The sequence below is a fragment of the Echinops telfairi genome, unplaced genomic scaffold, assembly GCF_000313985.2.
Source record: "Echinops telfairi isolate 266 unplaced genomic scaffold, ASM31398v2 ScPeMD7_1;HRSCAF=3_0, whole genome shotgun sequence".
NCBI classification, from domain to species: Eukaryota; Metazoa; Chordata; class Mammalia; order Afrosoricida; family Tenrecidae; genus Echinops; species Echinops telfairi.
This window is the reverse complement of record NW_022103896.1, coordinates 30,117,695-30,135,514: the sequence shown is the minus strand read 5'-3', so window position 1 is coordinate 30,135,514 and position 17,820 is coordinate 30,117,695. Positions and strand designations below refer to the sequence as shown.

Below are 17,820 nucleotides of genomic sequence, written 5' to 3'. Positions count from 1 at the left end.
TAGCATCTAGTTAATCACTTGCCTTCATCTTGGCTCTGTCTTCCCTGTAAATGTGCTTTGCTCACTCTCTGGGATTTCACCAGACTCTAACATTACAAATTCGTATGGAGGGTGGCATACAGTTCAATAGTTTTCTTGGGCTTCCTGAGTGACAGAGAAGTCAACAACTGAATGTAAAGAGTAGAGAGAACAGAAGTGGGATGTCTCTTTTGGGATCAAATTCCATCTTCCTTTGGTAGATTTTAACATAATGTCTGTCAAAATCCAGTCATAGGAAATGAAATCTGCATAAATCATACTGCAGAGGCATTTCCCTAGCCCTTACACTTCTTAAGTTCTTTAGAGCAGCTTATCCAATTGCTCTTTATTTCTGCACAAAAATGAGCTGCCCTCTGGAAATTTTTCTTCTTCATGATTTCAGTCTGATCTACCATGCACCTTCTTTTTTTCTTTTTCTTTTTTTTTAATTTTTACCATTTATTTTTCCCAACAGTTTTATTGGCAAGTAAGTTACATAACTTCTAGTTCAATTATTCAATCATATCAAGGAGAATTATAAAACCACCCCCACATCAATTTTTTAGAATGTCCCCCCTCCCATGGTTAAATCGCCTCCAAGATGAATTATGTAATCACAATCCATTCTAGTGTTCCCCCCCATCTTCACTTTACTCCCAAGATCCCCTTACCCTCCCCAGCATCCACCCTTCCCCCTGCGGTGTTTCCTATATCCCCCTGTATCAGTTATCCGCATTATGCATCCACTCCCTGCTTCACAGCCAGGAGACTCAACAGAAAACAATAAAAAACAAAATCGCAGTAAGGTGGTAAGGCTAAAAACATAGTAGAAAATATATACAAATAATGTGTACAAAGAAACAGACCCCCAAAAAATCATTTAAAAAGCCAAAGAAGAATTTTCTGCCATGGAACCAGTAAGAAGTATTTTCACCCAGAACTTATACAAGTCCTGTCTATAGGTGGGTCAGCTGGCCAGGTATTAAGGCCGATCCAGCAAAATCAAGATTACAGTGGTCTCTCCCTGTTAGTAAGGTAGTTTGAGACTCTCGCATGTGGCTCGAGTAGATCTGCCAATGGCCCAGTCTGACTAGATACTCTGCAGATGGGTTTGGGGCTCCCACCATCTCCCAGAACCCTCCATAAATTGGTTGTTCACAATTTTTGCTACGATGCTTTTCTCCTCGCCATATTCAAATTTTGTAATTGTCATCTCTGGATCCCACAAGTTGGTGTGCTTCTCCGTGTGGACTTAGTTGACTCCTTGCTTAAATGCCTGTGTGTTTGAATACAAGCCTTTAAGACCCCAGACATTATTCTGATTAATAGCCAGGCACCATCTACTTTCTTCCCCACGCTTTGCTGTAGCACCTTCTTCTTCAGTGATCATTTCATGAAGGTGAGCATCGAGCAGGGCCATGATGTAAGAAGTAATTGTTCCTAAGTTAGAACTAGGATTTAGTGGGAGCCCAAAATTCATTCCTGGATCTATGCCTTTTTTTTAAATTTGCTGTAATTTGGGAGCTAATACATTTGTCATATCATTTCATAATTCAATCATGTCAAACCTAATTGTATAATTTATTTCATAATCAGACATGTTTCCCAAAGCCTACTTTTCCTTCCTGGACTTCTTGACATCAGCTCCCTCTTATCTCCCCAGCCCTCTAAATCCCCCTCCCCCACATGCCTGTTATAGTTTCTTTCCCTGTAGGCTCAACATCCCTGGGTTTCATTTACCAAAAAACAAAGAAACAAATAACACAGCTTTAAGAGGGTGAGCCCCAATGACGATGCACCCCGGAGATACGTCTAATATAAATGAGCATAAACAGAATGGCCATCAAAGGATTGCTGAAATAATATGTGTCTTGATACAGCATACAGGGTATTGATGTACCAAGACCTTGTTGGTTCACCAGCCCCCAGTACACAGCTTTTGGTGCAGCTGTCTTCTACCTCGGACCTGTGTGCTTTCCGGATTACGACTTCCAGTTACAGAGTCAAGTTCACCCAATGGAATTCCTAGTTGGAGTCTCATCAATGCAGCCACTAGAGCATGGCATGCACCCAGAAAATCCAGGACTCAGTGTTCCAGTGTCCTGTGGCATCTGGCTGGGTTCTCGGGATACCCCCAGATGCCGTGGGTCAACTCTGCCCTCTCACTGTATGCCACTAAAGACTCTCCCTACCTAGTGATCCCAAGAGCATCCACAGACTCTCCTCCCCACAGGTGGCAATCAGCTCTCCCTTCCCTGCTCCCAACAGACATGCACCTATGTTCACCCTGACTTGACCATTCCCTCTCCCCTGTATTGCGCTGCCCCTCCCATCAGTAAGCTTCATCCCTCTGACTGGGCCACCTCCCTCTCCAGGGAACGTCACCCCAGATGCACAGGGCTATCACTCAGCAGACCGCATCCCACACACACAACCAACCATCGCCCCTCTATCCCAACCATCTGATCCCGGCTGTCCAGAGGTGCCCTCTGGCCCAGTAGTCGACACTATATTTACCTTAGAGGATGCTGTGCAGTTCATTGGCACTGGTCCAGCCCTTTACCAGGCTGTCTGGTCTCCCACCATAAGACTGGATGCCCTGCAAGCTAGAGCTTATGCTGGCTTTGCTGCTTGTTCCTGCCGCAGTGGACACATATAGTATTTGTCCTTTTGTGTTTGCCTAACTCACTCAGCATGTCTTCCAGATCCCTCCATGCATTGAGGTGGTTCATGATTTCATCGCTGTTTTCAGGGATGTGTATTACATTGTGTGTCTGTGCCAGAGTTTCTTTATCCATTCTGCTATTGATGGGAATTTAGGCTATTTCCAGCTTCTTGCTATTGTGAACTGTACCACGCACCTTCTTGAGAAGGAATTTTGGCATGTTTGTTTTCGTTTTTAACTTCAAGCATTATTTATGCCAAGCACTGTTTTAGGCCTGGAGATGGAATTTGTAGTCCACATTCCTGGTATCAATTTCTTGCATAAAAGAGAAGAAACCAGATGCAAAATAATAAGCACATTTGTGACAAGGGTGCAAGCGGCTGTGGGCCACAGGGAATGCCAAGGAGAAACCAGAAATGAAATATCACTTGTGAATGATTCATTCAGGCATGGCAGGCCCTCTCTAGAAGGTTATCCCTGGTAGGGTAGGATGTTGGCTTGAAGTGCCACCCAGTGGGCTTTGACTCACAGCAACCCTGGGTCCAACTGGACCCAACAGTGCCCAGTCCTGTGCCATCCTCACAATCAGCACTCTACTTGAGCCCATGTTGCAGCCACTGTTTCAGTCGGTGTTGTTGAGGGTCTTCCTATTTGACCTTCCACTTTCCTAGCATGATGTCCTTTTTCCAGGGACTGGTGATTCTTGAGAACATGTCCAAAGTCTGTAAGGATCTAAGAATCGTTCTGACTCTACTTCCCCCAGGACAGATTTGTTTGTTCTCTTGGAAGCCCGTGGTACTTTCGATATTCTTCCTCGACACTATAATTCAAATTTAAATTCATCACTTCTTCTTTGGTCCTCCTTATTCACTGTCCAGCTCTCAAATGCATATGAGGAAATCGAAACTACCGGGGGTTGGGTCAGGTGCACCTCAGTCTGAAAAGTAACATCTTTACGTGTTTTAGGACTTTTCTCTAGAAATGTTGACTTTTCTGGATCTCTCTTTCCTTCATCTGTAAAATGTAGAGAATATCTAACTCAAAGTTCTAGGAAGATTAAATAATTCGGCAAAGTTCCTGGTGCTGCTTGAACTATAGTAAGTGTTCAATAAAGTATTGGTGTTCTTGTTGTACTATTATTAAAGCCTGTAAGTGCAAAGAAATTCCGTTCTGTCCGTTAGGTTAATACGTGATGACAAAGCTAATGGTCCCATCCAACAGCACAAATTTCAAGATGGGTAAAGGCTCGTGTAAAGTCTCTTATATTAGGAAAGCACAGTGCATTCTGTGAAGTGTTCATAAGTCCTCCTTGCAATTGATTCTGGTACTTTTTTCCCCATATAGTAAAAGCAAACATCAAAGCTAGGAAAGCTGTGAGCGATAAAGCTGAGATTGGAAGCCAGGTCGTTTAGTACCCCAGAGAGCGGAAAGCAGTGGGAAAGGCCTGTATTTACGAGCTGCTGGAGAAAAGAAGGGCACCTCCCCAACGTTGGCTGCCTCTCAGTTCTTTCAGGACAGCCAGACCAGGCGCTCTGTAACTCAGATGGGCCCAAGCATGGAACACACTGTCCCTCTGGGAAGAGGCATGGGTGGAGCAGGAACTGGCTGCCTCCCAGGCACTCGGAGCCCCACGAGGACGGACTCTGTCTCGTGGGACTCTGTCTAAGACCTTTAGGGAGGCAAGAAAATGAAATGTTCACTACGAACTTGGCAGCTCCAAGAGGGTCACTTCTATTCAGAGATCCCCTTCCTGTGCCGCCATCATTCATTTGCATTTCATAGTTTTTCAAGTCTTCAACTTCCCAGCATCTAACAGCTAAGCAGCGGAAGGAGCGGGTGTCGATCTGTCAGTCTGCACCGCAGACTCTTGTCACTACTGTCATTGTTATCTGCCATTGAGGTGGCTCAGGGTGACCGCATGAACAAAGGGATCAGACCATTGTGACCCACAAAGTTTTCGCTGGCTGATTGTTCAGAAGTAGATCGGCAGACTTTTCTTCCTCGTCTAGAATTTCCTCAGAAACCAGCTCAGCACCACAGCACCACCCACGCCTCCAATGGCAGATAAAGGGTGGTTGCACTTAAAGTGCCTTGTGGGAGAATCAAACACAAGCCTCTGCATCAAAAGCAAGGATTGAATCACTGAATGGTATCCCTGGGTCACCACTGCGCCCAATGTCGTCCTTACCAGAGAATCACAGGGACCAGTCACGGTTGGGAAATATCTCCCTCAGAGAGAATGGAGAGCGTCAGAGAAGCGTTACCACTAGCAGCTGGTCACTTCCAATCTGAAGTCCCCGTCAGAATTTTCATGTCCCAGATCCAAGGAGGAAAAATCGATCAGGAGAAGTAGCCAGACCCTAGAGAACAGAGGTGAGAATTGTAAAGCAAACGGTTAGGAGGGCAGCCTTTTCAGTATGCTTAGTCATCTGCCAATCGTTTACCTGAAAGACAGATAATGTAGGAAAAGGCTAAATAGCAAGCTTAACCCGTAGCAGATGAGCGGTAGCATTATTGCAGCATGGCCCCTGAAAGAATGCAGAATGACATTTTATTTTCTACATGGCTGTGTTGTTGAAACTGGAAGCCCAATGCTGCCAGCTGAGGTTTTCCCTTCCCAGCGTGTTTCCAAATAGCTGCCTCCTGTGAACAAGAAAACATCCAAGCAACAGGAGGGGAGGCAGCCTTTCTGCATGCACAATGATCAGGCTCTGGAATCAACACTGAAACCCCCAAGTCACAATACTTACTAGTATTCTGCAAAGTTTTGCATCTAACCTTCCAGTATAGTTGCAAATATTACCTAGCACACAGCTGTTTTCCACCCTTAGCAGAAGGGTCCTGTAATGAACATGGAAACCTACATACCAACGACTCTTCATGAAACAGTGTGAATGGAAACCTCCTCCTTAGGTGTTCTCTGCATAAACCCCAGGGCAGAATCTGTTTCCATGCTCCCTGCTCCCCACAAAATTAAACACTCAAAGCCCACTGACATTGAGTGGAATCTGACTCAGCGACAGAGCACATTGCTCCTCAGTGTCTCTGACTGTCCATCTTGACAGGAGCATACCGGCTTGTCTTTCCCCTGCGGAGCAACTGGTAGGTTTAAATCGCAAGCCATGAAGTGAGCAGCCAAATACGGAACCTGCTGAAAAAACAAATTCCAACCTTTAAATCCAGGTTTTCTTTTTCAGTTTTTCAAAACTCAGGAATAGGGATTTCCTTTCATCAAATACAAGGTTCTATAATAAAGCAAAAAAAACCCCAAGATTTTCAAGTTGAACACACCCGTCCTTCAAGGGTGGCTGTCATCTGTGAAGCATAACTTTTCAGAGCCTCAGTCTTAGGGGAAAAATTAGGCTTCCATTCACAGAGCCTCTCTTCTCCTGAATAATTTTCATGTAACTTAGCCCCAAGCCCTTGCTACACTAACCGACACACTCAGAGTTCCTTCATCCCAACTTCCAACTAGTCACACATTTACGACTTTAATTTGCACTTGAAAACACAAAGCTTCCTGGAGTCAGCGCACACTCACCGTGGATGCAGACCTCCGTTCATAGTCCTCAGAAAGGTCTTTCATACTCGGTGTTGATGATACTTAGTGACTCCATTATAAATTCAGCTCTAGTGGAAAGACTGGTTGTTTGAAGCCACTTGAAGCCCCCCAGTGACTCCACAGGGAAAAAGGTCCGACATGAAAAGGCCCTGGAGCATTTCTGCTCCGCCCCATGGAGTTGCTGTGAGTCAGAATCAACTTGATGGCAGCCCAGCAGCTACAACTCTTACTACTGGTCCCTGGGTGGTGCCATGGTTTGAGCGTGACCACTACCCTAAAGATGAGTGGGTTAGACCCACCAGGGGGAGTCCTGGAAAAAAGACCTCGTCATCTGTTTCCATAACAATTACTCTAGGGAATCATTCTTCTTTGTAACACATGGGGTCACCGTGAGTTGGAATCAGCTCAAAGGCAATGGATTTGGGATTTTTGGTTTTAGTACTTTCAGTGAAGAACTTGGCAGTGGCGTGCTTGCGTGTGGTGCTGCTACCTGCAAGGTCGTCAGATGAAAACAAGCAGCTGCTCCTCGGGAGGAGGAGGAGGAGGCTTTTTCCAGCAGAGTTATAGTCTCAGAAATCACCGAGACAGTTCTACCCTATCCTAGAGTCGCTATGTGTCCATGGACTTGACCGCAGTGAGCTGGAGTAATCTCTGGGGAAGGATCCCATCATAGCCCATCAGTCATATGCTGGTCTGTGACTCCAACTGCTACCTTCCCAAAGCAGTGTGAACACAGGGCTCTGCTGGCCCATGCAGAACCCCCACTGCGAGTTAGACGGGTAGTCCATTGCTCTGTCTCCCAAGTGTCTTGTCAGGAAACAGCTCTGCTTTCCTTAGCAACCCCTAGAATTTTTTTAAAAAGAAAATCATTTCATTGTATAAGCCATACTTAGAAATTTATAGTCAATATCCTACCTCACCATTATTTCCCCTAAGTCTTTCTCTTTCCCAACCATTACTAAATACAAGCAGAGTTTCTCTGGGGTGGATCTCCACGAATATTTTTTTCCACGAATATTTTTATGGACATTTTAATCAGGTAGAGGCAAAAAAAAAATGTGAACGTCTTGCCAGAATGGCTATTCTGAATGAGACATTTAGATTCAGCACTTGACAGACAGAGTCAAGAACTTGTACACTAGACTCCCTGGTAAAATCTGTAAGTAATCCATAATGCATAATACAGCACTCTATAATCTCACCACCATGAATCATCACTCCAGTTTTATTCACTTCCATTGCCATTTAACTGATGTCAAGTTGGTTCCAAGAGCTTTCCAGGCTCCATCATTTAATTTTTAAACCTTACCGGTGATCTCGCTCCATGAAATGAGCCCCCTACATTGATTATAACTGTTCATTTAAAACTGTGTGTCCCGTCACGGACCAAGTCGAAACATAGCAGAGCAATCTGCAAGAGGAAATTCCCAGAGCTCCTAATCAGGACAGTCACTGACTCCATTCAGATTTATTTAATTATTAAGTTTATCCTTCAATTGGTTCAATTACTGTAACAAGATATAAAGGGTCATTGATCACTTTGCCAAGACCAGACTGAGAGCAAAATATCCTGAGTTACAGAACACTGTGAATATGTAGCAATGCCGAAGAACATGGACAGAGTCCAAACTCAGAACATATTGTTACCATTTTTAAAAAGGCATTAGAATATTAAAGGCTAATGGTTTTTGATTCATTAACAAAGACAAGGTTTCCAGAAGGAAGTATACATTTGAAAACGGAAATAGTCCAGCCAGGAGAAGAATAAGAAGGAGAGCCTTTGGCCGATTTACAGGACCCTAAATTCAAGCACAACACCACTGTCATATTTTAACATTGTGAAAAACAAGTCTTGCTTAATCATAACTCAACTGTGCATTGGACATTTATTACATGACAGGTACACAGGTAAAGATTCCTCCCAACATTACCTGCAATAAAAATGTGATAAAATTATTTGTTGCAGATTTATTTTGTTCTTAAAGCCACAAAATAGAGCTTTTACTTTTTATAATATGAGACCCAGAATTGATAAAGAGCCCATTCAAAATTTTTTCTTAAAATGTTTACTGTGATGCCCTTGAAATTCCTCATTGTAAAAGCATGAAATTTTCCTCAAGTACAAGTGATGTGACCATCCTCCCCTGGTATGAGGCTTTGTCTTTTTAGGGCTAAAGAAGTGCCCAGAAATTTAGATATTCTGCCACTGAATGGCAGTTAAATATTTGAATAGACCCAGTACCTTTTTATTAAATAAGGTGTGTTTTTTTTTCCTTGACAATTGCTTAAAAAAATCTCTTCAGATTGTTTTTAAGAATATTTCATTTAAAGTTGTTACTTCGCTGTGTCCTCAAACCAATGTCCTTCTTTATAACATCACTTCTTCAACACTTTTGTTTTAATGAACTTGAAAAAAATAGTAACTCAAGAAGCCAGGATTCCAGGTCCAGAGCTGTACCATGATCTTTGTTACATACAGGAAATTAGAATGATCTCAGCAACATCTTCAGCACCCCAGGAAAGTGCATTGTCTCTGTAAATGTGGCAATGAAGATGATGACTGATAATCACTGTGATTAGGAACAAAATCTTATGTTTAATCAGTACCTTGAGGGACATATATTTCCATGTTCCATGGTTTCATCATTGCTGACCCCATAACCCTCACCTATCAAATGCCAATTAAGTGGGCATGGTCACCACCGCACCTGAATGTTTTGTTATCCTTGTTGCTGCTCTTGGCAGTTAGTGCCCTCTCTTTGGTTCCAGCGTGCAACACACAGAGCACGTCACGGGCAGCTCCCACACCACCCTCACAGGCATGACTGCTTGTGTTCATGGAGGCAGCTCCTTGGGGGTCTTCCTGTTTGACTCCGACCTTTTGCTCTACCAAGCATGATGTCTTTCTCCAGGAGTAGGCCCTACGGATTACATAGTCGGTCAGGCAGTATTTGCGTCTAAGGAGTATTCTGGCTGTATTTCTTCCAAGACCGCCGTGCTCCTTCTTCTGGCAGTCCACGGGCCAGCAGCGTTCTTCACCAGCATCAACATTTAAAGGCATCACCGATGCGTCTCTGGCCCTCCTGACTCGTTGTCCAGCTTTCACAGGTCAACGAGTCCACTGAAAACACCATGCTGTGTCAGGCATATCCCAGCCTCCATGTGACAGCGTTCCTTTTCTCACTCACACAAAAAGAAGGTCTTTTGCAGATTTCCCCACCTTTATTTCCATTAGTAGCACGTACATTTTATTTTCTTAAAATGTTAGAGCTCTAAATACCTTTAAGTGTTGTTCCACTTTTACATTTCCTATTCTGAGTGAACGTAGTTCAGGCAGGGGTCATGAGATTCGCCCAAGTTCCTTAGAACTGCAGCACGCTTTTGCTGTCTTCTATGCCTACCACATTTTGTTACGAAGTCACAGAAGGATTTAGCAAGCTGATACCACAGACTTATTTCCAAAGGAAGAGTGTCCAGATGATAGTGACCCCTGTCCTCACACATCCTTTTTTCCTGAATTGTATAGAAGATATTCTTGGGAAAGGTTCTGGTGGCTTTTCATACCATCATGATTTGATATCTGTTGCATGGTACAATCTTTAACCCATCATCAGTACAAGAATTCTAACTAAATCCAAATATAAGAATTCCTTAGGGAATGGAGGTGTCGATCAAATTTTCATGTCTTTCTGGGCTGACAAATAGACTGATTCTGATCATTAATCAAAATATTCCCAGATCCATATAAATGGAAGCTAGTAAATTGTCATGCTATTCATTGACCTGAAGATTGCAATATAGATGCTTTTATTGTTTTCTTCATTTGGGGACTTTTTCATTTAATGTCTTATTTTTTTTGTTTCCCAGAATAGAGATTGGCCTGAAGGATTCCCACCTGACTTGTTATGACAACCTTTTCCCCTAAGCAGTACTTTCTAGAAGTAACGCACACCAAGTGGAGGGTGGAAAACCACAAATGGACCCAAAGCGCTCAAGAATTGCTAGCAACAGCACTATCCCTTCCAAATATTTCACACACATTACTGACAGCAATGCGAAGTCTTCAGCTCACTGTAGACTGTGGGTTTTGCAGTTATCTAGAAAGATAACTAAACCAAGAGTCAGAAGATCTTGACTCAAATGCATAAAGGATTTTTTTCAAGCTGACAGTTGTATCACTTCATTTGGGAAAAAGAATAACAACAAAAATTAAATTTCAACAATGACCTTCAGAAATGTTCCCTTGTGTTGTTAAAATCTGAGCTATGGCAACAGTGAAACTTTACGAATATTTTAAGAATTTGTTAAAACCACTCAGATATATTTGAAATTAACCAGAAATAATTAAGAGAAAAATAAAACAATAGTCTCTATTCTCCTATTGGAGCCCTATTTTCTTCTTGATCAGTCTTAGAAACATTATTATATTTTCATTCACCCATCCTTAATTTTTTAAAATATTTGAAGCAAAAAAGGCCACATTTATCAAAAGATTCATTTTGATAGTTAACCTGATCTCCATCTGTAAAGTTTTAACATATTTTAATTTTTTTAATTAAATAAAATGCTTACAAAGATTTTCTCACAATACATACTTGGGACTTCAAATCGTTTGTGAGAAAATTCCACTATCTTTCTATTCCATTTTTGTATGATTTTGAAGCCCCCTCTTAGGAGTCCTAGGGCCAGGAGAAATGTTGATTATACTTTTTGAGGTGGTTCTTGCCGTGGTTGAATATATCCAACTTTTCCTCAGGGTTACCTTGTTTCACAAATGGTGCTGAATCCCGGAAGATGGGAATAGGAAGAGTAGGCCTGTCTGGAGAAACTCACCGACCAGCTCCCTGCAGTAAGATGTTTGCGGAGTGATGACAAAGTATGTAGAGAGACTGTGGGAGCACAAAGGACAGTCAAGCTGTTCTTCTTTAAAGGACAATGAAATGCTGCTCCCCTCACTGACTTCAAATGAAAAGGGGTAGGTGGCTACTGAAGGTAGATTAAATGTCTCATCTGATTACGGTAGAGTAAAATGTGAAGTGAATAAATTTCAATCTTTCTGAAATTTAGAAGCAGTTCATGTATTGGGTTTGAAGTTATGAGGCATAAAATTATTTGATGACCACATGGGGTTAATACAGTAGCGATCTCATCACTGAAAATATTAAAGACTTTTGTAGAGAGGTTAAAATATAAAGGGAAACTATCTGAGCTTTGGCTTACATAGACTTAGATTTAAATCATGACTCGGTTACTTATTATTCATGTGTGCTTAGGTGAATATCTCAACCACAATTTCTTCCTATGTAAAATAGAAAGAATATTACCTATTTATAGGGCTATTATAAGCATTATTAGACAATATTTACATAGCACCTGTTGAATTACTAGGCCAATCATAAAGTGCTCAAAAGTGATAGTGGCAGCAATCTGTTCCCAAATCAAGCCAAGGATTCAAATGTAGAGTGCTTTGTCCTTGGCAGAGAGGAGGAGGCTGTTGTTAAGGGTGAAGGAGAGAGCTGTGCCAAAAAATCAAGAGTAGCAGGCAGAGAGCAAAGGCAGTGGTAATGTCGATGATGATGATGATGATGGTAATAAAGATGCTGATGATCCTAGTGCTTCCCAAAACTCAGAATGTTTTTCAGTGAATTGAGTCTTTGGCTTCCTAGGAACAAAGAAAATACATCCTCCTAACCTGAAGGTCTGCTTAGGAAAAATTGAGCTTCAGTTAACCTCTTGGCTGACCAGACCGTTCCTGTATCTAAAAGAAGTCTGAATCTCTGGAATGTCTTCCCTGGTATTTGATCAGCTGGTATGAAAACTGTGTTTCCGACTGAACCACTTCTGTAATCCAGCCAGCAAAATACAGAGTGTTGCCCTCATACACACACTGAGTTGGAAGAGAAGTGCATCGTGAATGAGGTAGACAAGGGAAGGCTGGGATCTGGGTCACATTCTTGGAAGAGAGAGCACACGAACACTAATGCAAAGTTCTGGAAGCAGAGGGAGCCCAGTAGCTTGAGAGTAGGGGGATGATTCCTAGGTGGCATAGGGGTGGTCCAAAGACAGACAGATAAGGGCTGTGTGTGCCTGATGATAAATCTTAGACAAGTTGACATTTGGAGAACCAGACAAAGAGGCAAATAATTACTATTAAATCAGAAGGAATAGCAGCAAGAAGGTAGCATTATCTCTTACACAACATTAGAGGGTCCATGTGAAGTTCTTAGCTGAAGGAGAAGAGGTATGGTCAAGGGCAGAAGACTCAGAGTGCTGGGGAGGAAAGCACACTCTCTCACACAGGGAACCAAAATAAAGCTCATTACCAGGATTAAGTACAAGGTTGGCACTTGTAGATGCTAATGATAGAGCAGGAGTCTAAATGCAGCATCTTTATTTTTACACAAAGCCCTAATGTCGGGATAATGCCTTTGGAGGCTTGAATGAAACAGCTAGGAGATTAGGATGGAGGAAGAGACCGTTCATTTTAATTTAAGTACTTTTCAAGTGAAGAATACTTTAAAAGTCTAAACTAAGGGAACTGAACTCTCTCAAACAGTGGAAGACTGGAGACAAAGGGAAAATGTTTCAAAATGTCTAAAGTCTTGCTCTCAGAGAAAAACAATCAGTTGTTATCGCTCCACCTAAAGCAATCCCGGCTTTAGGGGAATACAGCTTTCAGACTGTTGAAATATCATGGTCTCTTTATATTGTCACTGATATAAAAAAAAAGTAATGTCTTTAAAGTAGTATTTTAAAATCTCAAAGTCCCATCACATTCATTGTTTGATGCGATTTTCTCAATAGCCTCATGAAGTAATGAGATAATACGATCAGGCAGGCTTTCCAATGTGAAAATGGAGGTACAGGTGAAATAGAATGGCTTCATTAAGGTAATAAAGCCAATTATGGACTCAAACTCAGATGATCCAACTTGCGAATTCAGGCCAGCCGCCAGCATCTTGGTAAGCAGTCAGGGGAGTGACAGAAGCTACTAAATGATGCCCATGGATAGTCTTGTCCCCGGGCAGTCTTAGACATGTACTTCCTCCATCGTGTACATTGCTGAAATATGCATAAAATTTTGGAATTTGTTTTCTCTGTCCTCTCCCTCCCTTTGCTCCACAACAAAGTTGTTCAGTGGAAAAAGCAAACACTTGGGATTTGGGCCATGTTCTATTCCAATCCCAGCTAGAATATTCTGCAGCTTCTAACAAAGTACTTACCTATTAGAAGTACTTTTCCACTGAGTTTTCCACTGTGTGGATTAGAGGTTATAATACTCTGTTGGGACAGGAAGTCTTGAGAAACTAATCCAGTGACACTAATATATGTATAAGAAAGAGCTTCATATCAAGAAATTATAAATCTAGAAAGCATCCTAGCCCAGTCTAACTAAAATCTATAAATCTGCTGCTAGTCTATAAATCCTTCTGACTCATACAGCTGTAATGCCCGAAAAATGAAGCAGGAAGCAGAAAGCTCACAGGCCTTTGGGTACAGAGTCAAGTGGACCCAAGGTTGGTGGAAACATGGCAGGGCACCGTACAGCTCCCGGGATCAGGCAGCCCCATGGGGCTGCCCTGGAGGCAGGCAGAGTTCCAAAAGGCAGGAAGGTGGAGGGGCAGAGAGAGGGGGAGGTTCCCAGTTTCTTCTGGGAGGTCACACCCACATGGAGGCATCATCAGACTCGGACCTGATTGGCAGGTTGGCTTCCATCCTTATACTGTCATAAAAATTCAAATTGGTCATAAAAATTCAAATTGACACAAAATCATCTAACTAACACAAATACCTATTTAGTAGAGCTTTTAAGTTATGTAAACATGACCTATGTGTAACACATAGCAGATGTTAAGTAACATCTTGTGGGTTTGTTGTTTGAGATCATTTGAAGGAACAATATTGGATCACTTTTACAGTTGACATTTGGGAATAGTTAGTTACAGTTTCTCAGGGCCACATGCAAATTAACTAAAAAATTAACCAGGTTTTCTAAAGCTTAGTGTAGACCCGCTGGCTTCCCTGGGTCACACCTTCTTAGTAACTTTCTTATTTAAGGCACCACGACTGGAATGGACAGTGATTGGATAGAGATCATATCCCATCAGGGATCTACTGTCTCTCAGGAATTCTAGAGCAGCAGCATGCTGGGAGATTGGTCGTGTAAAGTACCATCGTGTAAAGTACCATCGACAAATGGAAGATAGCATCCAGAGAATAAGTCCCTCAGCCCCTCTGCCTGCAGACAGACAATTCTGAAGTGCATTCCGTGCGCTCCACTCGCTGACGGTGGCCACCCTCACGGTGGCACCCCTCATTGTAGAGTTTCATCTTGTCTCCCTGTCCCGGTAGCCACGTAAACCTTTCAAGTAACGGCCTGCATTAAGCCTTGGTCTCGGACGACGTCTAGGGCACTGACGGCTTGGAGGATTTTGTTGTGTTCTCATCTTTTTTCTCTCTCTTCCACCATAGGTCACTAAGATGCTGGCAGTGGTTGTGATTCTCTTTGCCCTTTTATGGATGCCCTACAGGACCCTTGTGGTCGTCAACTCCTTTCTCTCCAGTCCTTTCCAGGAAAATTGGTTCTTGCTCTTTTGCAGAATTTGCATTTACCTCAACAGTGCCATCAACCCAGTGATTTATAACCTCATGTCGCAGAAGTTCCGTGCGGCCTTCAGAAAGCTCTGCGACTGCAAACAGAAGCCCACCGAGAAGCCCCCGAATTACAGCGTCGCCCTGAATTACAGCGTCATCAAGGAGTCCGACCATTTCAGCACCGAGCTGGATGACCTCACCGTCTCTGACTCTTACCTGTCTGCCACAAAGGTGTCTTTCGATGACACCTGCTTGGCTTCGGAGGCCACCTTTAGTCAAAGTTGACTTACGAATTAGGAGAAAATGGACCTCGGAGTAAATCGGAACGTGTGTTGTTCTCAACAAAAGAGAGGCAATGGCCAATAATTGGATGTGAAGACAGCAGAAAATGTCTTTGCCATGGTTCTAGCAAGTCTTGGCCTTAACTCCTTCAACACATCGGAATGTTTCCGCTATTCCTTCTTACAGGCAAAGTGGCTCAGCTCTAGACAGCAGCCCAAACAAATCAAAGTAAAGCCCTTTCCATTTAAATTGAAACGTCCACCGTATTTTCTGAGGCTGTGCAATTTATATCAAAGCTAAGCATGATTTTACATAACTTACAACTTTTTCAAAGAACTGGTTTCTTCCCTCAAAGCATATGTCAACATTTGATAGTTTTGGCAGCATGCAGATTTTCAAATGTTCGTATTTAATGTTTCTTTTAAGAAAGTACGGACTATTTCGTGACTATCCGAGACGATGGGGGAAATGCGGAGAACGGTTCCTTGCTGAGAATGAGTTTCTAGTTTACCGTATTAAAACACAGCACCAAATGTCATGTTTATTTATAAAATTATGAGGAAGCTCATCATTCAACTTTAATACAAAGCGAATTTCAAAGCTATCCAAAATTAGATGTGATTTTTAGATAAATCCAGCTTCTATCAACTCTTTGAGCCTCTTCACTGATAAGTAGGACAGTAGAAGTAATGGTTAATAACTGAACACACAAAAATACCAGGCAATATTGGAAAGCAACTGCTAAGACATGACTAGATAGTTAAAAGCAGGTTTTACTTTCTCTCTGAAACATTTAAGGAAGAAAATCCTTTTTGAACATTCTTGTGCATGAACTGCTGAACCTTGTCGGGTGACTCCTCCCTGCTTTACCGTCTGAAACAGTCAGTACAGCTCAGTTGCACTCCAGGAAAGCCCAGGCTGGCTGATGGCCCTCCGGGTGCAGCCCTGCCCGAGAGCATTGCAGCTTATGGATTTTAAGTTGGCTGCAATTGTCTTTCTGTCCTGCCGTGCTTGTCATTATCGGTTCTTCCCATCCATGCCCAAGGTTAGTGATAGTTTGTTTTCAGATTTGAAGTCTCTGCAAAATCTCTGCTGGCTTTTTTTTTTTTCCCCAATGGCGTTAAACCAAGTTCCTGATAGCATCGGGATTTCTTCTTTTGAGTCCTGGCCTAGACCTGCTCGCAGTGTTTATTAGAGAGGTGTGAAATTGAATCTGCCCAGGACATTGTTTCAGTTCTTAACCTTTATTTCTTTTAAATCACTCGCCTGCTGAGATTGGTCATTGAGCCTCTCCCAGTATATAAATTGTCCTAGTCGACGATTTTGTAATACTTCATCGTTAATCCCTGGATCAAACAGTGCTAGGCACCTTTAAATGCCCTGTTGGCTATCATTTCCTCTACCCAGTTTCATCTCTATGTTTCAGGTATTTTTTTTCCTGAAGATGAATTACTAGTAATATTTACTCTTCCCCTCATCTCAATAAATAATCCAGACAAACTTCACTTTATTGTACAGCTCTTTATTGTCCATTGTAGATATTGCACTTTTGAAAAACAAATTGATGTTTTTATGGTAAATCTGCACCACATAAGTCTATTGGCCCCATTTTTCCAACATCAGGCACTCACTTCCTGTTTGTGTGTTGCATTTTGACAGTCCTCACACAATCTCACTTTTCCAAGATGCTACTGAAAGTACCATGGCCTGCAGAAAAGACAAACCGATCTGTACTGGAGGAAGTAAGGCCAGAGAACTCCCTAGAGACAAGGATGGTATGCCTTCATCTTACACACTTTGGACATATTGTCAAGAGAGACCAGTCCCTGGAGAGGGACATCATGTTTGGTTAAGTGGAGGGGTGGTGCAAAAGAGGAAGGCCCTCAAGAAGATGGATTGACACCATGGCCGCATCAATGCATAAGAACAATTGTGAGGATGGCGCAGGAGCGTGCAGTGTTTCATTCTATTGTGCATAGAGTTACTGTGGGCCAGAGAAGACTTGATGACCCCTAACTACAACAGCCTACATAATAGACTACATGATAGTAAAACTGTCTTTTTTCTATGCTCTGGGGGAACCTCAAAATCTGTGTGGCTCACTTTATCATGGTGTTTGCTTTAGTACAGTGGTCTGGAACCGAGCCCTCAATATCCTGGAGGCATGCCTACACATCGCTCTATGTTAGAACTTCTGTTTAAGCGACTGCTTCATGGAAACTGTCATCAGAAGTATGATGTTGTGAAATACGGCCTCATTGACTCCAAGTGGACGTTTTTATCCCATCACTGTAGCAGTAAACAAAGGCAAACAAATATTTATAGGATGTGCCCTAAAGGGCTATGCATGTGATACTTAGCAATCTATGGTAACTGACTTTTCCTCCTGGGTTTGACTTTACTTGGAATCCTTTAAGAGAGCCCCAGAGTGCACCCACCCCAGATCAAGCAAGCACATACAAAACACCACCAAAGCAATTGCCTTCGAATGCACTCCGACTCATGACAACCCTGAGTGTTTCAGAGCAGAGCTGTGACCCACAAGATTTCAATGGCTTACTCTTTTGGAAGTTGAGCCTTAGTGTTTTCTCTAGAGCTACTACTTCTAGGTAGACCAGAGCCCAGAAGCCAGTTAACCATTGATGACATTAACCATTCACACCACCCAGGGACTCTAAAGGCAACACACATGTGCCAA

General features: G+C 42.5%; 1 protein-coding gene across 1 annotated transcript in view; it reads left to right on the top strand.

Moving 5' to 3' along the window:
• TRHR (thyrotropin releasing hormone receptor) overlaps positions 1-16,882 on the top strand; it is a 38,480-nt gene extending 21,598 nt beyond the window's left edge. Inside the window, exon 2 of the mRNA XM_004697431.3 lies at positions 14,718-16,882. Within this exon, the coding sequence (XP_004697488.1) occupies positions 14,718-15,125 (408 nt within the window). The 3' untranslated portion in view covers positions 15,126-16,882. The remainder of the gene's footprint in view (positions 1-14,717) is intronic.
• The last annotated feature ends 938 nt before the right edge of the window (positions 16,883-17,820 follow it).